This window comes from Sitodiplosis mosellana, unplaced genomic scaffold (assembly GCF_009176505.1).
Source record: "Sitodiplosis mosellana isolate CC-2019 unplaced genomic scaffold, AAFC_SMos_1.0 Smas_scaffold_6191, whole genome shotgun sequence".
NCBI lineage: Eukaryota > Metazoa > Arthropoda > Insecta > Diptera > Cecidomyiidae > Sitodiplosis > Sitodiplosis mosellana.
In genome coordinates this window covers 4,300,168-4,324,117 of record NW_022601432.1, presented here as the reverse complement: position 1 = coordinate 4,324,117, position 23,950 = coordinate 4,300,168, and the positions used below count along the sequence as shown (strand labels likewise).

Here is a 23,950-nt window from a genome sequence, read left to right as displayed (position 1 = left end):
CAGAGAAAAAAAAACAACAACTTAAATCACCAACAAATTAAAATGAGATTTATCCAACGTCTACGTTTAAAAACAACAACCATCGATCTATTTATTTATTTTATTTTTATTTTTATTTTTTCACATAACTCTTCTTCCGTGTAAAATGCCGTCTCCAAATAAAAGTCGAGAGAGAAAGAGAAAAAAAGAAACTAATGACGAACACGGATTTGTCTGTATAATTGTATCACCGTACGTTGAATGGTTGAGAAAAATGCTAGACGATTCGAATAGCGATCGTGATTTGCAAAGCAATGCAAAGTAGAGAGAAGTTGAAAAAAAAGGTAAAAGCATAATGGCGGCGCATAAACGCACTTGCTACATACATTAAGGCATCTTGATGACGGACCGTCTACACAACCAATACGACACACCGATGACTGTGTCCATGATTGTCATTCATTTTGAGCTCTACTACGGCTCATTTCCGAAATCAATCAATCATTCATTTTGTTGCTATGGGTGATATTCAATTTTTTCTCTTCATTCACCCAAAAAAAAAAAATAATTGATAAAATTTTTATTCCAAACATTTGCACGAAGTTTGGTACATGATGAAAGGGGTTGCGTTTCATTTACACGATCAATGTAAATGCAACGGATTCACGCTTTGACAGTTGGCTCAATGTCAGCCATCATTTTTTTTTTCTTTTCGTTCTCTCGCTCTTCAAAAAATAATTTTCTCTCTCTGTATTACAGTGGCTTTCGTGTTCAGCTCGGCTGTGAAGCCAATCAAAACAGCACTCACACACTCAGCCAACGTTGTGACAGAAGAACGAACTGATAAAACCGAAAAAAATCTTTAGCGTACGCATTTTACCAATACGATGCAATTGATGGACATAAACAGTGGCTGTTGCTGTTGGGGCAACAATTCAACTGCTGTGGAGGTAACAGTGCAATCTCCCTTTTATGTATAATGCAAATTCTCTTCTACGAGATGACTTAAAATGCAATATGTAATTCGATATGTAAATGAATTGAAATCATTTTCAATACAAATGCTGTGATCGCATACGTCAAATATACAATCACAAAGTGTATATAGTGTTGTATGTCATGATGAATATTCCACGGCCATAAATGTGCTTTGCTCGGATTTTGATGTGTGCACAAGTTTTCGTATGACTTTTCACGTGCAGCGTGTTCTTTCAATGTGGCTGTGTGTAACCAAAATGCAGAACGGGACGTGCACGGCAAAACTATTCCTTTATCGATTGAATGAGTTTGGCAAACACACACACACACTCACACACTCTCTCTCTCTCTCTCTCTCTCTCTCTCTCATACACAAACACATACGCGCGCGTACGCATTCGTGTACTTGTACGACGTTTTTTTTTCTCTCTCTTTTTCTTTCATTCCTTCCCATACGTTTGGCTGTTCTCTCGCTTGTATTCATCTGTCTCTCTCGATGTAGAGTAAATTTTTGCGCTCAAATCGCACCGAAATACCATTGCAAGCACAAACGAAAGCGAACAGCACCCATAAGGATATATCAAATAACGTGAATTGTACACATTTTTTCTTTTCGGTTTTGATTCGAAAGAATTTGTGGTTTAGTTTTTCAGTTTCATCGTCGGGAAAAACGGCGTTTTCTCACTGAAAATTCACTGTGCTGTCGATTTTAATACAAATCGCAGGCAGAAACAGAGTGATTTAATCGAGTGTTTTGCTGGTGGAAAAATTACATCGTTGAAACATTTTTATTTGGTGAGTCAAATCGAGAGAAGAGAAAAAAAACGAACGAGAACAATATACACGCAATAGAAGAAGAAGAAGAAGAAGAAGAAGAAGAAGAAGAAGAAGAAGAAGAAGAAGAAGAAGAAGAAGAGCACAAGAAAACGAAAAAGAAAGAAATAAACGTATAAACTGCAATGATTTTGGTGGTATTGCGGAAATACACACAATTTTGATGCACACACAATTGTCAACGATTGCACGATTTTGGTTCGAGATTCAGAAGTTGTGTGTGTTTTTTTTTGTCAAATAACAAACCGTTTTCTTTGGTTTCAGTCGGTCGGTCGGAATCAGTTCACAATATTCTGGAGTGGCTTTTATATCATCAAAAGTAGTTAGTGTAATTCTGACACGGGTGTACGAATGTGCATATGTGTATAACCGATTTTTTTTTCTTTTCTTCTATCGTTTTAATTTCACACTCACTCAGTATGATTTCTTTTAATATTCTTCGGACGTGTTCAAAATAAAAAAAAGTGAACAGTTTTATTTTTTTATGTTCTACATGAACATTTATTGTTATTGCCGTTCGATTGCTTTGATTATTTATATGACACAAGCAGTGTGTATAAATGTGTGTGTGTGTGTGTGTGTGTGTATGTTCCAGAAATCGAAACCAAAACCGAATCGAAAAAAAAACAACACAACTGAAAAACAATAATTTATTTTTCTCCAAGAGACACACCAAGATACCTGTGGATCGATTGAATTTTTGAACTCAACGAAATTCCGCTAGTGTTTGACAATTGTTGTGTCTCTCTGTGTGTGTTTATTTTTTGGGGTTTCTTTTTCTATATAAACATATTTATACGTATTATATTTCCAATTTGTTGTGTCTTTTAACCCGATAGAAAAGTGAATCGTTCCATCCGAGGCAGAAGCATATACCAAGAGACGGAGACCGAGAAACGGAGGAAGAGAGACAGAGACAGAGGCAGAGACAGAGAAAATACTGAACGCTGTACACACAGTGACATAGTCAATTAGTGATTTAAGTACATTTAAGGGAAACTAAATTCCAAAGACAACCAGTGAATCGAGGCAAGAAAACGAAGAAAAATCCACAATGGAAAAGAGAAAATTGTCGTAAGTAGGAATTTTTCAAAAAGAAGAAACAAACCAACGAAATAACATGGAAACATCGAAATTCCGCCGGAATTTTTTTTTTCGTTCATATTTTGAATATGACACCTCCATTTGATTATATGACTGGTGTGTGTATAAAAATAGTTTGGTGTACTGTAATAAATGCAGGAAAAATCGATTTTTACAGCCACTTTCCGAACTTGCTCGTTATTGTTTTGTGCTACCATTATCGGCGTAATCTGTGATTCCACGTCAAAACTTTTGCATTTTTTTCTTCTTCTTTTATTGATTTTGTTCAAGCAGCTTTTTCTTCTCGTTCGCTAGAAAACAAAAATAAAAATGCAGCAAAAAAATGGAAGAAAAAAAAAACCTTCATTAGTTGAATGCAAATGAATTTTCTTTAATTCCAAGCCGTATGTGTTGAGCCACATACACAAGAATACACGCTAACGCTACAGCATTTTCTCCATTCGTGTGTGTGTGTGTGTGTACAAGACGACGACAGCTCTTGAGCAGATGTTTTCCATTGCTCCTTATTCTAGATATTTTTTTTATTGACACCACTATAGCAAATGTTTTAACCTTCGACAAGGCGCCGCATCGACCAATCTCGTTTCAGTATCTGGCATTTTTGATGGGCTCACATTTTAAAACATGATTCAAGGCTAATTACAATTTTGTTGATCATACAAATTGTATCAATGCGTTCATTGGATTCCGTTTGAGATGATATGAACAGCCTTTTATTGAGGTGAATCCCCTCGTACCGAAAGCGAAAAAAAAAAACTTTTAAAAAAGTGATAACTTTTAAAACAGTATGGCGTTGTGTTGACAGTCGGTAGAAGAATCTTTCTTCTTCGATAACACATGATTCACTTTGATAAGAGACGGTTTTTTATGGTTCATAACAAAATCTGTTTGAGATATCAAGTTTCCTGATATGTGACTCAAAATGCAAAACTAAAACGAATAGGTTTCTCAGTAATGGGCGAAGGTGTGACAAATGTTTTGCAAACATTCATTTTGAATTTGACGCTCAAAGGCGTTAACACGTGGTAATTCAAACCATAGATAGCTTCTAAGCAATTGCTGCAAATGTGACAACATTTCAGTTTGCTTCGTATTTCATCTGTTCAGCTGTAGAATATTCGTCAATATTCCAAAGTGAATCGAAAAATTCAAGAGAAAACGCCAAGTTCTCGTAGCGCATCACCACCGAAATTGGGTTATTTTCAATGCGATTTTGGCTGGAGCGCAAATAGCATTGAAAAACTAACGAAAACAGCAGCAGCAGCAGCAGCATCAGTCAGTTAAAAACTGTATCAATGATGCATCGTTTACTGCGCTATAAGATGGCTAATCGATGCTGTTGTTGTGTATTTTATTTTGGGCATTGAGAATTCATAGAGAGCCGCTAGCTGCAGATGAAGCGAATATTGTGGTTTCTGCATAAATGCACAAAACATACGCGTTTATTATGCTGAAAAATGTTTCTGAAAACGAATGAACAAAATCAAAACAGGCCCGCACACACCAAATGCGATCGAATTTCGATGGAGCAGCGTTTGGATGTAATTTTTTGGAATCTTTTTTCGTTTCTTCATATTGCGTTTAAATCGACTGCTGCATTCGACTCTTGGATTTATTTGACCAGCACAATTGATACCTTATGAGAAAACAGCATTTTTACTTTTCAGATGGGTGATTTTGAGCACACACCAAAAAAAAAACAATCTCACGCAATACAATCTATCTCATGTATCGCCGGTTTAACTTGATACGCTGAAATTCACCACTTTGTGAAGAGTGAGTGTGCGAGAGAGAGAGATTGTGTGTGTGTGTGTGCGGAATATTTGAATGTTGATTTCGACTTGTTCGTTTCGCAATCAAGAGAGATACACAATTACACATGTTCTGCGCGACATGCGAACATCAAACCACAAACGCCGAACACATAGTATCGCGTGATATTCAGCAGCAAACAAGATCTTTGAAATCTTAGAAGATAAATGTGTCGCGTGCGTTCACATGCATATCTGTTTCTTTTTGTTGTTACAATCCGATGATGTTCTGGGCTGATAAATCTTCAAAGCCTTGATTTCTTAAGATACAAAACAATGATATTCCATTTTCAATTGCATTTGTGCCATTTCACAGATTCGTTTTAATCACCACACATTTTTTTTTTCTTCTACCATTTGTTTATTTGCAAAATATTTTCAATTCCAAACGTTGCATTTGTTTTACTTTCATTCTGCATGCATTTAGAACATCTGGAGATACATTGTACGAAATATTAGGTCTTTCTAAAACAGCCACACCCGATGAAATTAAGAAAACGTACCGAAAACTAGCACTTAAATACCATCCAGATAAGAACCCAGACAATCCAGATGCTGCAGACAAGGTGAGTGAACATCACTATGCGTCAACCATTGATTGAAATGCATTTTTGGTCAATTCAATTTGGAGTTGATCATTTGCTTCGAAATGAATCGTAAACATATTTAAATCAAATCCATTTTTCGTTTTCCAGTTCAAGGAAGTGAATCGGGCAAATTCAATATTAAGCGATTTAACGAAACGAAATATTTACGATAACTATGGATCGCTTGGACTCTACATTGCGGAGCAATTCGGCGAAGAGAATGTAAACGCATACTTTGTGGTTACTTCACCAGCCTGCAAGGTTTGTTGCGCCAAAAATTCAATCGTGATTTGTTTTCTTTTTGCGAGAATTGTTTTCACTTTGCGCGCGCGACATCACCACTGGCGCTGTCGTTGTCGTCGTCGCCCAAATGCTAATCAAATATGACACTTTGCGGTCTTAATCGTTCCAATTAATTTTATTTTATTTTTTTCATTTCGATTGCAGGCATGCTTCATCATTTGCGGTATCATAACAGGCTGTTACTGTTGTTGTTGCTGCTGCTGTTGTTGTAATTTCTGCTTCGGCAAATACAAACCGGCACCACATGATCATGATTCCAAGGATTACCAACATTTACACGTAAGTAGTTTTGAACCAATGACTCAAACAAAGACACACAAAGTCAAGAAAGACACAATTTTTTCCTTTATTTCATTCCTTAATTTTGTTTTTTCTTAACATTCTTACTTACAAATTCCAATTTCGAAACTTAAACTTGTGCTTAACATAGCGATTAGATGGACAAATGCACTTGTTATTTGAAGAGCAGCAAAAAAAAAACATGAACAATTTCACCCGACTCAATCACAAACCCATATCGCTTGCGACTGTGTTTATTGTTGTTATTTTTTGATTCGAGCTAATCGCATACATGTGTCACACAGTCAATAATGAATATGATCGATCGAAAATTGCACGAAATTTCACCGTTTTTTTTTTGGACACGCACCGTATGTGTATGCGTTCACTGGCTCCATGTCATCGTTGTATTGATTTTTTTTTTGTTCTTTCGTTTCTTTTTAACACATTTCATTTTTATTGCCAAGTCTCATACCACACAAAAACACACTTCATCTATTCATATAACTTTCATTTGTGATACGTAAGCACGAATAAAACAGAACAAAAAAAAAATCTTGTATTCAAATTAATTAGACTTTTAAGACGTATAAAAAATACATACTGAAAGTTGGGCATTTTGCATTTCATTTGGCACTTGAGCGTCATGGGCGCACACGCTCACTCGGCTTTGGGTCGAGAGCCTGATCAAGTATTAGCCTGCCGTATCCGCGAGTTTGTCAAGGTTTTAGAACAAAAGTAACACTTTCAAATAGCCATGACAAGGGCTTTCATGTGTGTGTATATGCTGATTGCATGCCGTGCAACATACTTGGTGCTATTAACCCCATTTGCAAAAGCACTACACATGAAATGTAGGCGAGCTATTGTTACTTTATTCTTTCGAATGTGCCAATTAGAGATCCATATGTGAGCATTTATAGACAATTGTCGCTCAATCGCAACCGTTTCCGTTTTCTGGCTTTAATCGACAACAACACAAAACTACTTTTTTTCCTTCACAATCATTCAGTGTCTGATGAACCACTTTTATTAATAAATCTTATTCTTTTCTCACAAAAACGTTTTTCGTTCCTTCTTTTTTCTCTTGATTCCACCAATTTTTCTTTTCTATAAACTTATTTGTGATATTAACTTTTTTTATTTTGAATTTGTTTGAATTTTCCAAAAAAAAAACAATAATAATCGAAATATAATCTGCATTTGAAATTCTTTTTCTTTTCTTTTCTGTTTGTTATTGGTTTTGTTGTTTTTTTATTTGGTTCCTTTTAATTTATTTGTTTATTTACCCAGCGTGATGGAAATCATCCAGATGGAACATCAGGACGAGTAAGTTTCACATACACACTCTCATAACTCTTTTCCATAAATGAATTTGTTTATTGATTTACTTTTCCGAAAAGGGGGAAACAAATTATAAAAAATTAAACCAAACAAGAAATGCTTTTCATTTTGATTTATATTCATTCCGCATGTGCATGCACCAACCCCAAAATGTAACGTGCGTTTTATGTAATAAGATTCATTTTTGTATGGACAATTATTTTGTATTAATCGATCATCATACGTTCAAAAAAAATTCGAACATTCATTTCACAGACGAGTAAAAGCAAAAAAAAAAAAAAAAAAACAAATGTAGACATGTTGCTACAGCAACACATTTAGATGTAACTTCGAAATTTAGAGCAAAACATATTTATTTTAGATGTTCAATTGGAATTTAGAGCAAAAAATACAAATTATATCCGATGTAAATACACCGATTTAGCAATGCAAGATTTAAGAATTGAAATTTTCAAAACACAGGTGGAAATTGTGTTAAATGTATCAATTTGTTGCAATTTTTACAGGAGGACTTCAATGATATGGATGGCGGTCCGGTAACCTCACAACCGGCACCTGGCCAAGGAACCAGCAATTTCAACATGCCAATCGCAATGCCAGCTCCAAATCCAAATCCAACCAATCCATTTGCTAACATTGCCACAGAGCAAACATCGCTCAATACATCCGAACAGAACACATACACACCAGGTAATTAATCGGCATCACTCATTTCCATTGACATTTTCATATTTCTATTGGATCGGTGGTTTTTGCACTCAACTGAACTAAGGTCGCCGGTATCGGTGGGGTGCGGTATTTCATTCCAACCATCCGAGTTTTCCACAGTGAATTTTGGACGCGATCAATCAACCAAAAATGCCGAAATATTTTAAATTTGTTTTTCTATTTATTCCATTTTCTCATTCATTTTTCTCTCTCGGTACATCTCTCTTTATTCACTGTGCATGTTTGTGTGTTTCTTCAATAAACACAATAACAATAGCCTATTAAGCCAAGCAAGAATTGACACATATACATACAAACACATACTTATGAGCACCATACCAACATTGCCATTGCTCATCCATCATATTCCTTTGCCGATGTAACAATCGACCAAAGTGAATTGATTTCCATGTGGTATGTTTATAGGATTGGAATTTTATGACCAGGTGGGTACATTTGATCAAGAATGATATCCAGCTAAAACACACATTCCCTTCGTTTTCTTTTGTTCAACAAACTTTCGTTGTTTTTAGTTAGTATTCTTTACATCATCACTTTTTTGAACAATTTTTTTTAAATGAGATTAGAGGCTTATTTCATGTAAATTATTGCGTTTTTTTGGTTAGTCTCAGTTTTGAGATACATTTATATTTGATTTTTCTTCTAATTTTATTCAAATTTTTGTTTTTTTTTCTTTATTTTTTTCTTCAAATTCATTTACAATTCAATTTCAACTCCATTTGTCTAGTTTTTGTAGCTGATATTTTTTTTTCAACGTAAGTTTTTAAAATTATTTCAGATGAATTTGTCTCAAATAGCTTCTGACATTTATTTCGAAGAATTAGATGAATTCTAATTTAGAAATCATCTTCATTGATAATCGAATTTCCTCTTCTTTTCTCTCTCGTTCGATATATAGAAATATTATTGTGTATCCTTGATGATTGACTAGATTTGTTTAAGTTTGCTTTTTCATGTGTTTATACAAATGGATACTTCATTTGATGGTTTCATTTGATCAAAGCCGATATTTCCACGTGTATTTACACGGACATGACCTATGTCAGATTTGTCCATGTAAATGCGAGTTTCGTTTTTATTCACATTTTTCATGATGTTGATTTCAATTCATATTGATAATGCATGCATATTCAATTTTTTTGTTGTAAATTCTGTTGATTTTCCATTCAATTGCTTGATATGAAAATATTAGGCTATCTCTCTGTCTCGTATTTTTCTTCTCATAATCACAATCCAACATATGATCGGAATTGTTTTTGTATCGTTTTCAACAGGTTTAACATCATCTTCTCCACGGCGTTGATAAACCCAGCATAGAGGACACAGAATTATTTTTTTTTTGCCATTATTATATTCATAATAATTGAATTGAATTTTCTTCGTGTGTACACAATTTAAAGAAGCTAAACAAAACAACAACAACAACATCAAAAAAAACCTAATAACTTACTGATATACGTCATTGTTGTAGCTTATTATATTTAAAAAAAGTCATATTTACCACCTATTAAAAACACTGAATAACCAATAATTTAATGAGAAAAAAAAACAAAAAAATTTAGCGTAGCATTCAAAGTGAGTCGAGGATGATAAAGTGAAAAAAAGAAACCAAAATATTTTGATTTTACCCTGTCAATTTAGAGTCTCGTTTATTATGGTTTGCCGTTTCGTGTTCGTGCGTATGCGACCGCTGTTGCTCGAAAGAATGACGATGAAAAAAAAATGAAGAATTTCCACAGAGTTTTCCATCCTTGATTGTGTATAATTTTAGTCCCAGATTTATGTGTATGGATTTAAGTGTTACATTATTTTTTTGTCTCTCTGTTTTTTATATATGGTTCCTCAGTCTTGCACATCCGAAAAAACAATGCTCCAAGATTCAGCAAATTTACCATTTTTTGTTTCTTAGCTAAAAAAAATGAACTTTCAAAAAACGTTTAGATGTTAAGCAGACATTTGAATGATTCAACAGGCAATTGTATGTACACAAATTCAAATAAAAAATCAATTATTATCTAAACCACAAAACTTAAGCAGTCTCTAATCAAACAAAAAAAAAACAAATCAAACAAAGTGTTTAATTTCAATTGCATTCTAATTTAGAAATAATGAGAAATTCTTCCTTGTCTGGATTCATTCGTATTTAAACATATTTACATTAATAATTAAAAGTTTGAAAAAAAAAATGAAATTATAAACGAATCATAAGAATTCACTTCGCTGCAAATTGTATTGCATTCAAGTGTGCAAATATTTCTTGTTAATTTTTTTTCTTGTATTTTACTTGGATAAAAAGAAACAGATTCGATGTCAATAATCAAAAAAATTAACAACTAACCAACGAAAATAACACCATTTTTGATTATGTTCAGCTCGAAGTAAAAGATTGTGAGCAGCTACAACAAATATCACCAAACATTCATGTTTTTGTGTAGATTTATATCAATTTGGATTGCCAACTGCACTCCAATGCCAGGGCAATGATTTAGTAAATCCGAAGTGAGAATGCGAATATCAATTTAAATGTTATTTACTAAACACTATAGACTTTAGAGAGTTTTCATGCTATCGATGATCTATGTGATTCGCCATTTTTCATTTATTCTTTTTTTTCTCATCCAAATAAAAAAAAAACAAACAAATTCTCTGAAAAAAAACTAAACCGATTGCATTTTTGTTCTTTTTTTTCGGAATAAATTTTTTCTTTCAATTTTTATATAATAGAAAAAAAATCAATTTTTATTTATATTTTTCGATTTTTACATAATTGCGTACTTCCAACGATTGTTTGCCATTCGTGACAAAAGTCATTGAATTTTTCGGCATCCAAAGGTTGAACTTCTTGACATCTTTGCCTTTTGTACGAATTTTTCCACTCAAAAATCCGGAGATAGTATTTGGTTATTGTTTTGCCTGTCTCAGCTCTCTATTTGAACAATACACCTTTTTTTTTAAATGTGTTTAAGGTAGGTGTTTGGCACCAATGGCATTTAAAATGTTCAATTTATAAGCAAAATAATTTGAATTCAATGAATAACAAAAATTTGGGAAAAAACTAATTTTCATATTCTTTTCGTTTCGTTCAAGTTTTTCAGGATTTTTTTTAAATAAAAATATACAACCAATATAGTTGCTCTGAGAGGAAGTGCCTTGTAAATACAATAGATGGCGCTGCACTATTCAATTCGCTCGAAACTCAGGGTATTTCTTTCCAAATGACTTCCTTACTAATAGCACGATTATCCTATAAAATCAACCGAAGTGAAATATAAATTGAGAAATCACAAGAAGATCAAGGGACGCTGAAAGAAGAAAAAAAATAAGCTATTGTTCTTTTATACACCTAAACTGTCGATATTCATCCGTGTTGAATGGAACAGGAGAAGAAATAGAAAGAATGGGTTTAGTACGATTCCCGAAGAAAATTGAAGTTGAGTACGGTTCTCAGGTGTCGCTGTTACAAAATGTGTAAATCCTTCTTCCAAAAGTGGAAGAGTGCGTCCAGCATATATGGACTCAAAATTAATAGATATTCATTCTATTTCCGCGCCAAATCTCCGTTCAAAATCCAGTAGCATTGGCGTGACTGATACGCTGTCAAAACTCACGTTGTCACCATTTCACGAGCAAGCAACCAGCCCAAAATTGACATATCAAAATGCTTTGTGCTCGCAAAAGCAAATAAAAAAGAAAGAGACCAATAAATCTAAAAAAAAAACCTTATTCTCGTCTCTTTCATTGTCGTCAAACAAACCGATGATGCATATATGCATGAGTTGTTAGTTTTCTGTTGTGGCGAATCAATTTGATTTACGCTCAAACACATCGAACTGAATCGAATAAAGGAGAAGAAGAAGAAAAAAAAACGTCAGCGCTGCCAATGTGAAAGAAATAGTTCGTAGGGAGTGTGACAGAAATGGGCGATATATCGAGATTGAGATCGCGCGCGAATATATGTGTGTCCATCGATTCATTCGTCCATCATTCTGCCCGTACATAAATCGTGTGCGATTCACTATTTTGATGAACGTGTTGTGAATATTGCAGGTATTTCATTGTTCCCATTGTTTGTGTGTTTGAGCTTTAAAATTCTGATGCGTGTATTTATTGCGCTGGACGGTTTTTCTCTGTGTGTGAATTGTGCCGCATATGTATCTCTTTCGGGTCTGTCCGTATATATTCCGTTTAATTTCATTTCATTTCGTGGCTCTCTTTCGTCGTTCGTGTTTTTTTTTGGGGGGTTTGGTGCTCTGCATCTGTCTCGCCAAATCGATACATAAATACAGACGATAGGGAATTGTGTGTGCTTCAAAATGTCGACATTAAAAGGGACCACGGCACGATGTGCCCATGTGCATGTATGAAATAAACTGAGTGAATGTCTTTCTCAGGTCGACATCGTCGTGTTGGGCGCGTGTGAGAGCGCGCTCGTATGTCTGCGTGAGGTGTCTGTATGTGGGTATTTGTGTGTTTATATGATTCGTAGAGCATGGTGAAATGTTTGTGCCATTGTTGTTTTTTTTTTCCTTCGTCGTCTTTTCATACTACACATCGGATACACTGTTTCAAATCAAATATACGTAGATTTTTGTGTGTGGCCCAACTGTTCTGTTGTTTTCGTCCATTCTTAGACGGAAAGGCGATGTATCAATTTTGATACGGCAGAGAATTTGCAACGGAAAAATAAAACAAAATTTTCATTTTCATTTCGACGACATTTGTGTTTATAACACAGCACAAGTATTTTATAGACAATACTCATTTCGATGCAACGTAAGTGATGAAATAATCCGTGTTTTTGTATCCATTGAAAATTGTTGTTTTTGTTGTGTTGTTGTTGTTTTATTTCATTATTTTCATGTCGTTTCCTTTGGTGTGCGATTTCATTGTGTGCTTTCGCGAATTCAAAGTGTTGTCGTTTTGCGAAATAATATTTTCGTATGATTAATTGGAAGTGTTTTCGTCAAAATAGAGTGAACCTGTACGAACGAAAGACAAAACAAAATCAAGCGAAAATTTTTTTTTCTTCTTTTGTTATTTTCGGATGACAAGCGACAAAGTATACAGCACGCAATTTATCAATATTGATCTCATTTCCACTGTTGCTGTTCCTAGTTCGTTGTTCTGTGTTGTCGATACCATTCGTACTATTGTTTTTTTTTATATTATTTGTTTTGTTTTTCCTTCTTTTTCTTTTAAAATCTGTCTCTCATTTCTTGTGTGTACAAATTTCGTCTTAATTTTCGATATCGATGCGTTATTGGCATTGTTCTGCTGCTGCTGACGAAGGACGGTGTTGATAATTAGATGTGACCAAAAAAAAACATTAAATGCGTGTCCAAAAACAAGTGTATGATTGGTGATTTCAATTTCAGTGTCATTCACGTTTCTTGTTCACATTCGTTTGAGAGAGAGAGAGTGAGTGAGCGAGGGAGCGGGAGACAGAGAGCAAGTGAGAAAGCAATAGAGAGATACAGAGAGAAACCTATCGCAGGAACCGAATCGAAACAATTGCGAATAAGGGAAACTCATTATAATGAGGTTGAACCTGAACAACGAAACAACCAACAACAATAACAGCCACAAATCGATAAAATAAAGCAACTATTCACGGGTTGAACCGGTGCCTGCAAATTTGTATGTTACGGAAACGCTGACAAATAGACAGACAGACAAAAAGAAAACACCTATCGATTGAGATATTCAATGCGATGGTATCTCTCTCTCTCCTTCCCTCTCGCTGTAAAACGCACAAAAATATTCAAGTAACAAGGCGATCGGTTTATTTATTTTTGTTGTTGTTGCTGTTGAGTGTGTGGTTTGTTTTATAATTGGGCATTGTACTGGCCGAGAATGGCGAGTGCGGCGCGTGCGAGAGAAAGAGAGGCGGACAGACAGAGACAGCACCGAAGAAACGAAAGAAAAATAAATCAAATGAATTAATTGGTGTGTTTTTTTTGTATAGTATTTCATTGTTATTGCTGTTATTCGCGCTGTATTCGCCACGATAGGTGTAGCAGCAAAAGAAAGCATGCGGTGCAATACTTTCGGCTGATATAGATCTCTTTCTTCTCGTTTTGGCTTTGAGTCGTCATTCACAATTTTACACTGTCTCGCGAACCGAATCACATCAAGCGATACCAACAACAACCACAGCCACACACACACACAACACCGTATATATTCTGTCGCAAATAAAACGAATGAACAAATAAATCGTATGTCGCCCACAAAATTCGCTACAATTCATTGGTTTTCATTTGAATTTTCTTGTCTCCTACCATTGCATGAAATTGATAATTTATCCACCGTTGGCAAAATCGGTGATCGCAAAGTACACGATCTGAACCCCCGAAAAAATAAAACAACAATCAAATGAAAGAAAAGAAACGAAACGAAAGTGGTTTCGATTTTGTTTGAATGTAACATAACGTACACGCTCAGTGCAGTCAATAACAACATATGTGTCGTTTTGTGTGTCGTGCGTAGTTAATCATCACTTTAAGAATAAGTTGCGTTTTTTCTTTGCTTTTTATTGCTACTTATCTCTTGTTTCGTACGAAAGAAGAAAAACAAAATAGTGGGTGGCTCCACGAATGGCGGCGACACACAGTGGAAAACTACTGTTCTTACGCATCATATTTGTCTTTTCGATTTTGCGTCTTGATAGTATTTACAATCGATTGACTCACTGATTAAAGATTATCATGATTCAAAATGCGATTTGTCAATATTTTTGTGTTGTTTTCTTTCTCACATTTCTTCCATTTTCTTTTTATTTGCAGAATAAACTGACGAAATGAGTGGTGTTTGAGAATTGAGCCGTTTAAAACTCGGTTAAAGTGTTGAAATTCTTCGAAACGAAAGACATTTGAAAATTGTTTTTTTTAACAAAGCTCAAAGAGATATACAGTCAACGTGAAAATATATAAACACAAGTTTGAGACCGTGGATAAGGACTCGTGTCAGCTGAGCTCCGACATTGATCCCGTTTGAAGTGCACAATTTGAATAAAACATAGCAGCAAACAGAAGAACACACACACACAAACAAACAAACAAACAATAAAATGGGTTACGAGTTGACTCGGTTCCAAGGTGATGTTGACGAAGAACTTGTTTGCCCCATTTGTGCTGGTGTGTTAGAGGAACCGCTACAGGCGGCGGTGTGCGAGCATGCATTCTGTAGGGCTTGCATCACCGAATGGCTATCACGACAGCCCACCTGTCCCGTTGACCGAAACGCAATCACAACGACAAATTTGCGTCCAGTGCCGCGCATTCTCAAGAATTTACTAGCCAGGTACGGAACGCATCCATTCATTGGCTACAAAAGCCAAATTTACATCAATTCTCATTTGAAATTAATTTTCTCATTTTTTCCTCTCTCTTTCTCTCACTCATTCACCCACACCATTCAGACTGAGCATATCATGTGATAACGCCATTTATGGATGCACACAAATTTTAAAATTGGACGCATTGAGCAATCATCTGGAAGAATGCGAGCACAATCCAAAGAAACCGTTACCATGTGAACGTGGCTGCGGCTCAATTATACCCAAAGATGAATTTAAAGATCATAATTGCATTCGTGAATTGCGTGCGGTGATCCATTCGCAGCAACAGAAATTAGTCGATATGAAAAATGAAATCAGTGATCAAAATCTGTTGATAAATGAATTAAAGCGGGAATTTCAATTGTTCAAAGAGCTAATGCGAGCGATGCGAGTGTCAAATCCAGCGATGAGAGCAATTGCCGATCAAATGGAACGCGACGAAGTTGTACGTTGGAGTAATTCATTGGCACGTGCACGTGTGACACGCTGGGGTGGTATGATTTCAACGCCAGATGATGCTTTACAGGTAATTTTTCACGGTTTGAATGAAGCATACCGCTGCATGCATTCCATTTAACTTCAGTTTCGCTATCAACACACGCCAAGCTTTGAATCTGAGAATTAAGCCACAGTCTAAATGCGCTGCCAGTGCAACGGATTAAGAGAATTGCGTGGATTTTTAGCGCGTTATGTTACTGTTGCTGGCCATTTTTAGACTTTTAAATCACTACACTGTCTAATGCATCGTTTTACATGAGTAATACTGAAAGTAATTGGTTTCACTTCACTTTTTGTTCCTTCATTCCTAACCAACAGATGATGATCAAACGTGCACTATCCGAATCCGGTTGTCCGCCACACATTTTAGAAGTATTAATGGAAAAGTGTCATGAGAGACGATGGCCACCTGGACTGAATTCACTGGAAACACGACAAAACAACCGTCGGACGTACGATAACTATGTGTGTAGACGAATTCCAGGTATGCAAACATCAATCGTGGCCAATCGAACAAAAAGAGACAAATTTTTTTGTGTTTGGCTCATTAATCAATCAAATGTTCACACCGTAATCCGCTCTAACATGTTCAAAATTGCATTTCAGGTAAACAAGCCGTACTAGTGTTAAGCTGTGACAACCCGCATATGAGCGATGACGTAATGGTCGAACCAGGATTAGTGATGATATTTGCGCATGGAGTCGAATAACCAGCCCAAATGCAGCGCAATCCAACACAGAAAAAAAAACAAAGAATCGACAGAGATTAGGTTTTTAATTCTATTTTAAATATTAAATTCATTGTTTTTTTTTACATTTATTTTGAAAACAAACAAAAAAAAAACAAACGAAAAAAAATATGAGAGAAGAAACACATTTATTGGACACTCAGAAAAAATGTTTACATTTTTGTATAGTAATTCTCAATTGCTCGATTTCATAGATTTAGTCCGTTTCATTCATAGTCAGGAAAAATCACCATATAGAACAGAACATTTCATAGACATCAGTGTTGTTAAATAGGCTGGACAATTTTCCACTTTTGCTTAAGCTGTCGTAAGCCAATACAAATTATCCAGCTGTCGAATGACATTAAACGCATTCATTGCTTATGGTTGGCTTACGCTTACTTTCAGCATAAGCCAGTGGATATACTACAGTGGCGTAAGCATTTCCATCACTGATAGACATGCATCTATTGTTTGAATCGTCTTATTTTCACTGTATGTCTCTTGCTCTCCAAAATTTAGACGATAGCATTTACAGTGCAGATTTGCTTTTCGGTTGTGACATACACTCAACATTACCGCTAAGCACATTTTGTGAAGAATTCAAATTATTTCTTCGATTGCTTGGTTTTATTTTCTTTTTTTTTAACTTGAATTGCTCAATCAAATCCCAATCGAATAAATCGGATTTATTCGTGAGTAGAGCATAGTGCTGAAATATCGTTCGGTGACTTCGTGTGTTTTAAAATTTATCGATATGCAGAGAAATCTCAATGCAGCTTTTCCATGTGCGCAATTCACACAAATATACACATACGCACGAATGATCATCATCCGAATATGGTCCATTGTAAAAAAAAAGAACCCAAAATTATTTAAATTAGATGAAAATGTCAGAAACTACATTTAGGATGAATTATAAGTGAAATGTAAAGTGAGAAACAAACAACAGAACTAAATGAATGCTAAATTAAATTCCTAGTTTAAGTCCATTGTGCTCCCTTAAACAAATAAAGAATTTAAATAAAAAATGCTGATTTTCTTCTCATATTACGAAACAACAACAACAACAACAACAACGACGACGATAAATATTTATTTCGATTTTTTTTTCCTTTTTTCACAGTCATTGAATCATTTAAAAATTAAATGTTTACTTTTCGTCGGGATTTTTCCTTGTGGTTTGACGTTTTAGCGATTTTGTCTGAATGCCCTTTATTCGAAACGGTTTGTATTTCATTTTTACTTTTTTTGCCAACATGCTCCAGCTTACTTGAACGATCAAGCAAACCATTATGCTCCAACATATTGGGACGATCGAGCAGTTTCGCCAAATGTGTGCGTAGTTTTTCCAAATTGGTTGCAAAGTTGGTTTCACGTTTGGACAAATTCTTGATAATGCGATTGATGACAACGGCTGACTGGGATATTTCCATTGTTAAATCAATCAATAGGCTTTCCATTTCGGTGATGATAAGATTTCGCTTATTGATTGCCTGCGACAAAACATTCACTTCAAAGCGATTTTCATCGTAACGCTCATCGATCACATTATTGGCACCGTTCGATGGACCGATGGCATTATCATCGAAATTTTTGATTTTCACGTTGGCATCGAGTGTCGTGACTTTGTCATCCGTTTGATGGTTACTGTATTTGCGGCGCAACAGTTCATTCCATTGATTGATTTTCTTCTGGATTTCATCGCCCAAATACAGTACATCGTGTTTATACTTTTGTTTATCGAATTCGATGCGTGTCATCTGTTCGCGTACGCTATTGATTTTGGCATGTAAATCGGCCATATCATCGGCCGTCATATGGTTGCGACTCTTTTGTTCCGACAAATCACCAATTGCCTTGGTTAATTTGTAAGCCGTTTGCTTTAAACTAACATTTAACACAAGTATTTGCTCTTGTTGACGACCAATTTCCTCTTTCAACGCATCATTTTCGCTGAGCAATCGTTTGATGTATTTGTTTTTCACGTGGATTTTACACAGCAAATCTTTTTTCGTATCAATTGCCAACGGATGCAATGATGAGTCAGCATCGGCACTGTTTGACGCATTCACAGTACCATCTTCATTGTTGGTTGTGGCCTTTTTGTTGAATACATGCTGTGCAATTTCACGATTTAACTGCCAACCATCATTTATTGAGTAGTTGATTTGTTTTTTTTTTTTCAAATTCCATTTCCATATTGTGTTGATGAGCGTGATGAGGAGGGGAAATAATCACATTAATTTATTACTAATAGGAAATACGCCATATTCTGCGCTGAGAAACCTTACCTCTTGAATGGTTTGAATGTAGTAAGATTCATTGGTTTCACTGCCTTTGAGCAATTTCTTATCGCCAACCGAATCTAACCGGAAGTTATGAACAGAAAAAAAATTGGTTTGCTCAGTAACATGTGAAAAAAAAAAAACGTTTCATTAAACTGACCTTTTCCCAATGTCTTATGTTTTTGCACGTCATTCGAAAGCCTATTGATTAGAAAACGACTCAATTCGAAAAAATTTCGCAGCTCTTCAATATTCAATTCATTCACATCAATCGAAGACAAATGATTTGGAATCGCCTCTAACACACCCAATGTCAACTCATTTGGCGGGATCGACAACACATTCGACCAATCCATTCGATCAATTTATACGTTTTTCGTGGAGATAACTTTTTTTTTACTTAAAATTTTCTTAAATGTACACAAAACTGGACATTTTTCTTTGGTCAGAGATCTGTTCCAATGAACTTTAGCTATGTTTGAAAGTGGTTAATAGTTCCGATGCCATGACGACGAGAATGAGAAAACAAAAGTGTTTGTCATAAGAATGAAATAGCGCGTGCTCGTTTGCACACATACACAAACAGCCACACCGTTGAACCATTCAACTTGAAGACGAGGCAAGGCGAGGGAAATGCACTGGAAATTCTATGCGTTTCTTGGCATTGTGCTCTTGCACCAATTACACCTTTCAGATCGAATTTACCGCAAGCGAATTGAACTGTATGTATTTCAACCGCATTCAATCTGAAACGTTTCAGTTTTTTTTTTCTTCGTTGAGTTTTCTAGTCGATTTGCTTTAAGCAGCAACTTTTGACGGAGCAACCAACAAGCGGCTATGAGTTGCTATAGTAATATTTACAATGGTTTCTATTTCTCTTTAACTTCGATTTTGATTGACATTTTCGAGTGAAGGTCAACTCAGAACATATCTGTACGTGATAATTTTTTTTTTAATTCGGTTCATGTGAAAAGATGTAAACGCACAAAGTAGGAAAACCATTGTTAGCAACTCGAAAATGTATGAAAATTTGTTTTTTTTTTTCGCAAGAAAATCCAACACTTTCGATTTTAACAAATCAAAATTTAACAACTAGTTTTTCGATCGACATCAAATGGAATGAGAATCAATGTTAACTCAAAGAATTATTCGAAAATGTGTAACATTTGGCGCTTGAATGAAATGTATCGGGGCTTTGTCTTTGGCAAAGGCTCTTTGCAGAAGGTTTCGATTACCGTCTTATTCTATCGATTGACATATGCCAAACAGATTATTACAAATCCAATCCATCGATTGGCAATCGAATCAATTTATATTGTCATATCAAAAGGTCAGGTTCTCTTCGACGCTAATAATAACTATTGAAATCTTTTGTAGAACAAACAATGGTTGTCTTAGCACGTAAAAGAGTTTTTTTTCTTTATTGAAGATTGTGTGAGATCTCTCTTGTTATATAATCAAAATACTTTCCAAAAAAATAGACATAATTTGCATACTGTATCGAAAACAGTTCGCCTCCAACTATAACAACAAAAACAACAACAACAACAGCGAACGAAGGGGAATATTTTTTTCTGCTTAACAATTAACATGAACAACGGCATAATTATGAAAAATTCAATCAAAATAAAGACCATAAACCGTTGCGATTGCAAGTAGATTTGGTGTTTCGTAAACGTGAGCGGCAATTTTATCAAGTTTTTTGTCCCATAAACATCGATATGACTCACACAGACCTTGCATTGAATTTTGTACGATGGAAACGATGCAAATCAATTTGTACCTGAGAAGAGAGAGAGAGAAAGAGAGAGAGAGAGAGAGAGAGAGAGAGAGAGAGAGAGAGAGAGAGAGAGGAAGTGTGTGTGTGTAAAGAACAAATCAAGAAAATACCTGTCAAAGTTGAGCTTTCGTACTTGTGCCAAGATGGTTTGGCTCAATTTTTGCACCATTGCTTCAGCGGCTTCGGCCGTGTATTCAAATTCATCGAAGGCAGATTCAAGTACCGTTTTCAAAATACTCTCACATTTCTCGGTATGAAATGGATTCTTCGGTTCTAATCGATACGTGGGCAATAGTCGCACCAACGAATTATGCTGGAAATTATTTTTTTCAATTTGCACAATTATTATTATCTTCAAGACATAATAGAGTGATCATAGACAAAATGAAAGTAATTTTCAGCGTACTCACTCTTGATTCAGTCATTTTCAAAGCGATTTCCGCAAAAAAAAAGGTTGCGCGAGCTGCGAATACAAAAGAAAACACATTGAAAGTGTGTCCGTCAAAATCAAGTGCAAAAATAGGCATCAACAATCAATCTGAAAGCGTTGTAAACATGAATTTGAATTGTTAAGCGCCAGAACCGAAAAATAAAATGCTTACAAGCTCGGCCACTTACAATTCTGTGAATTGAATAGGCAATCTTCGAAAATGCTGAGCAATTTAAAAAGCTATCAACCGTTGGACTATAATTTCCAACCGAAAATTGATTCCAACCAATTAATTACTATCATGACGCACACAAACGCACACACACACAATACGGGATCGATTTTATTATGGCTAACACTGGAAATAGGCCTCTCAAAGTATCGATCATAACCTTCGCTTAGTTTGCAAACGAAACGGATTCGTTGATTTGCATAAAACAATTATTTGCATGATTTATTTGTTGTTGTTGTGGTTTGATTTGCCATATACCGAGGAATCAACGCAACAAAAAGGAAGGTAAAATAAAATCATGGAAATAATCATCTTTTATTATCTGGTTGTGTATCGTGCACTTGAAAAATTGTTTTCTCTCTCACATAGAAAGAGAGAGAGTAAATGATAGAAAGAAAAAAACACAACGTTTTAGTACTTTGAGCGAGGTGTATAAACTTGACGAAAAATCTATTCGATTCGCTTTCGTATGTTTGTTTTTCTTGGTTCTCTTTCGTTTTGCGGCGAGATAAATTGGCGTGAAAAGTGGCAAAAACCAATGGCAATTGCGTAAAATGCATCCATCGATCATCATTCATGATCACTTTTCTGTTGGTTTGTTCACTGTACTTCCATTGGATTTAAGCAAAAACAAATACGTTTTTTTTTTCGTTCGTTCGCTCAACACCAAGTCATAATCTTTCTATGAAAGTGATTAAATAGCAACGCGCTTGAGTAGTCCAGAATGTTGAATGAATGTTCAGCTAAAATGTTATGATTTGATCTTTTCTCGTTCGTTTCACTTTTTCATTTAAAATGACAATGATTTGTTGTTTCAACAAAAAATTGCGTGGTATTTACATTGGCCAGACGCAATAATTTACTCAGAACTTTTTGATGACGGTTTAATCCGATGTCAACTTTAACTCACCTTATAAGCAATTGTGCGACGGTGGAACTGTGTGACTGTGTGTTGTATCGCTGCCAAATTGACTAACCCAAATTCGATTGTGATGAAAATCGAAACTAGATGATTTTGCCCTTCGCGTGCAAAAACCTATATACTTGCCTTCAACTGATTAACATAAGGAAATTGTGTGGATGCGAAAAATGTTTGATCGATAAAATATGTTCATAGTGGATTTTCATCCGATAAACACGACTCGAGCACATCGTGTGCAAGGTGTTGTATATATGTACGTAAACAACTTGTTGATTTCAATTCTCTATTTTTTTTTTTTTAACGAACCAGATTCGTTCTTTTTCTCAACATTCCAATAATATTTTGCAACCAAGAAGAATGTGTAAGACGTAGATATGTCGTCATTATCAGTTTTGGGCTATTTCCATGACTAAGCGCACGGTGAGCGGTGGTAATGGAGTAATTTTTTGTTTGTCGTTGTTGTTTTTTTTTTGCGAATATTTAGAATAAAAATGGAACAAATGGCTGATTCTGAAACGAACGCACTCATATGTGAAGCGAATTGGTTGGAAAACCCCCCAGCTCTGATGACGTTTTCGAATGCTTCGATGCAGATGACGCATCGTTTCAGCGTGGTAAATCGACGCAATCAAGATAGGTACAACCAATTAAACACTGTAAATAAAAATACATTCACATTGATGTGCAAAGATCAAACTGCAACGAAAGATCGCAATGTAAATGGTTTACGGGCATTGGTTGCAGCGAATTGTCAATAGGCATACGTTCAGTTGGATGAAATGAGCGCAAAGTGTGTGTTGTATGTAAATTCTCTGAGAATAGACGATGAATATGGTCATATTGTGATTGTCTAAATGATCATTGAGAGAGACATGCAAAAAGACACACACACACAGAGTTAGAGGGAGAAAGAGAGTATAAATAAACCGATGAAATGATGTTAATTTACAATATGCAACCGTTGCTTTTAATGAGTTGTACACATGCAAATCAGGCGTTTTTATTCTCAAAGTCTATTGTATACATCGCCATTGAAGATCGTAGTGTAAAGAATTCAGCCGTTGAACATAGATCAATCTTTTTCGCATCGATCGTGAATTCCGATCGCTTTCGATTCATACATGTTGTGTGTTTTTTATCCTCTCTCTTCTAGATAAATTGTTTTCGCTTTGTCTGTGCATCAACCGGGTGGCTAGCGAATAAAAACAAACTATAATATCAAACGCATACCAGCACAGCCAGAACGAAAAGACGCATAAATTGGACTACGAAGGAGACGAAGCAAAACAAGAAGTGGTTGTGTGTGTGTGTATGTTTGCAAGGATTTGGTTTTGCTAGCATAAGAAAAAAAAACATCAACAACAAACAAAACCTAACCTGTTGGTGATTTCTCTTCCAACGCCATAGTCGAATATAATTAGTCTGTATGTTGCAAGCCAACTTTAGCAGCCACAATAGCAGCAGCAGCAGCAAGAAAAAAATAACACACCAAAAACGTTCTCTCTCTCTCTCTCTCTCTCTCTCTCATGAAAATACGCAACACGAAGCGATGCGATGAGCAATGACCATTTACCGCTCGGTTATTTTCAATTTCCGAAGCAAGTAAGCACAGTAACACAAATACGTGGACAGAAATAGAGTAGTTTCCACACAGCAGAGTTAAGAGCGCGAAGTGAATAACGTGTGGCGGTGCTTTGCAGCCTAAATACAAAACGCGTTGAAAGAGTAAAGCATTGAATGTAGCATGACTTCAGCACACAAACACAAACGTACCAGCCACTTACA

General features: G+C 35.5%; 4 protein-coding genes across 20 annotated transcripts; 2 read left to right on the top strand and 2 right to left on the bottom strand.

Moving 5' to 3' along the window:
- The first annotated feature begins 506 nt into the window (after window positions 1–506).
- On the top strand, window positions 507–9,976 carry LOC129576760 (dnaJ homolog subfamily C member 5 homolog). 11 transcript variants are annotated; one of them, XR_008688924.1, is made up of 9 exons: window positions 1,427–1,752; window positions 2,631–2,865; window positions 5,134–5,272; window positions 5,402–5,554; window positions 5,741–5,875; window positions 7,169–7,204; window positions 7,726–7,909; window positions 8,205–8,373; window positions 9,223–9,976. XR_008688924.1 is itself a non-coding variant. In XM_055462360.1 (8 exons), exons 2-8 carry the CDS (start codon window positions 2,846–2,848, stop codon window positions 9,249–9,251), a joined length of 696 nt encoding a protein of 231 aa, XP_055318335.1. In that variant the 5' UTR covers window positions 1,427–1,752; window positions 2,631–2,845; the 3' UTR covers window positions 9,252–9,976. The 11 variants fall into 11 exon arrangements, 10 of the variants coding, with proteins under 10 accessions (XP_055318345.1, XP_055318335.1, XP_055318342.1 ...); XM_055462360.1 differs by lacking the exon at window positions 8,205–8,373; XM_055462362.1 differs by lacking the exons at window positions 1,427–1,752; window positions 8,205–8,373 and adding an exon at window positions 1,921–2,540.
- Window positions 9,977–11,589: 1,613 nt separating this feature from the next.
- On the top strand, window positions 11,590–17,509 carry LOC129576757 (E3 ubiquitin-protein ligase NRDP1). Of its 7 annotated transcripts, XM_055462351.1 has the most exons (6): window positions 13,329–14,166; window positions 14,284–14,459; window positions 14,734–15,250; window positions 15,369–15,813; window positions 16,104–16,269; window positions 16,392–17,509. In XM_055462351.1, exons 3-6 carry the CDS (start codon window positions 15,018–15,020, stop codon window positions 16,493–16,495), a joined length of 948 nt encoding a protein of 315 aa, XP_055318326.1. In that variant the 5' UTR covers window positions 13,329–14,166; window positions 14,284–14,459; window positions 14,734–15,017; the 3' UTR covers window positions 16,496–17,509. The 7 variants fall into 7 exon arrangements, with proteins under 7 accessions (XP_055318325.1, XP_055318331.1, XP_055318328.1 ...); XM_055462350.1 differs by lacking the exons at window positions 13,329–14,166; window positions 14,284–14,459 and adding an exon at window positions 11,590–11,995; XM_055462356.1 differs by lacking the exons at window positions 13,329–14,166; window positions 14,284–14,459 and adding an exon at window positions 11,989–12,721.
- Window positions 17,510–17,587: 78 nt separating this feature from the next.
- LOC129576756 (uncharacterized) lies at window positions 17,588–19,435 on the bottom strand. The gene is made up of 3 exons (XM_055462349.1): window positions 18,962–19,435; window positions 18,808–18,881; window positions 17,588–18,654 (listed from the first exon to the last, which is right to left on the bottom strand). The coding sequence occupies exons 1-3, from the start codon at window positions 19,155–19,157 to the stop codon at window positions 17,659–17,661; spliced, it is 1,266 nt and encodes a 421-aa protein (XP_055318324.1). The 5' UTR covers window positions 19,158–19,435; the 3' UTR covers window positions 17,588–17,658.
- An 811-nt stretch (window positions 19,436–20,246) lies between these two features.
- On the bottom strand, window positions 20,247–22,368 carry LOC129576758 (dynein light chain Tctex-type 5-like). Its single transcript, XM_055462358.1, has 4 exons — window positions 22,154–22,368; window positions 20,992–21,044; window positions 20,692–20,894; window positions 20,247–20,584 (listed from the first exon to the last, which is right to left on the bottom strand). The coding sequence occupies exons 2-4, from the start codon at window positions 21,004–21,006 to the stop codon at window positions 20,419–20,421; spliced, it is 384 nt and encodes a 127-aa protein (XP_055318333.1). The 5' UTR covers window positions 21,007–21,044; window positions 22,154–22,368; the 3' UTR covers window positions 20,247–20,418.
- Window positions 22,369–23,950: the final 1,582 nt, after the last annotated feature.

What these genes read in the sequence shown, in the direction of transcription:
- LOC129576760 (XM_055462360.1), top strand. Translation starts at nt 2,846, where the DNA reads ATGGAAAAGAGAAAATTGTC. An exon ending in ATGGAAAAGAGAAAATTGTC is followed by an intron (nt 2,866 to 5,133) that starts GTAAGTAGGAAT and finishes GCATGCATTTAG; the next exon opens with AACATCTGGAGATACATTGT. An exon ending in CAGATGGAACATCAGGACGA is followed by an intron (nt 7,205 to 7,725) that starts GTAAGTTTCACA and finishes CAATTTTTACAG; the next exon opens with GAGGACTTCAATGATATGGA.
- LOC129576757 (XM_055462350.1), top strand. Translation starts at nt 15,018, where the DNA reads ATGGGTTACGAGTTGACTCGGTTCCAAGGTGATGTTGACGAAGAACTT. An exon ending in CTCAAGAATTTACTAGCCAG is followed by an intron (nt 15,251 to 15,368) that starts GTACGGAACGCA and finishes CACACCATTCAG; the next exon opens with ACTGAGCATATCATGTGATA. An exon ending in CGCCAGATGATGCTTTACAG is followed by an intron (nt 15,814 to 16,103) that starts GTAATTTTTCAC and finishes CCTAACCAACAG; the next exon opens with ATGATGATCAAACGTGCACT.
- LOC129576756 (XM_055462349.1), bottom strand. Translation starts at nt 19,157, where the DNA reads ATGGATTGGTCGAATGTGTTGTCGATCCCGCCAAATGAGTTGACATTG. An exon ending in ACATAAGACATTGGGAAAAG is followed by an intron (nt 18,882 to 18,961) that starts GTCAGTTTAATG and finishes ACTTCCGGTTAG; the next exon opens with ATTCGGTTGGCGATAAGAAA. An exon ending in ACATTCAAACCATTCAAGAG is followed by an intron (nt 18,655 to 18,807) that starts GTAAGGTTTCTC and finishes GATGGTTGGCAG; the next exon opens with TTAAATCGTGAAATTGCACA.
- LOC129576758 (XM_055462358.1), bottom strand. An exon ending in CGAAAGCTCAACTTTGACAG is followed by an intron (nt 20,585 to 20,691) that starts GTATTTTCTTGA and finishes CTCTCTTCTCAG; the next exon opens with GTACAAATTGATTTGCATCG.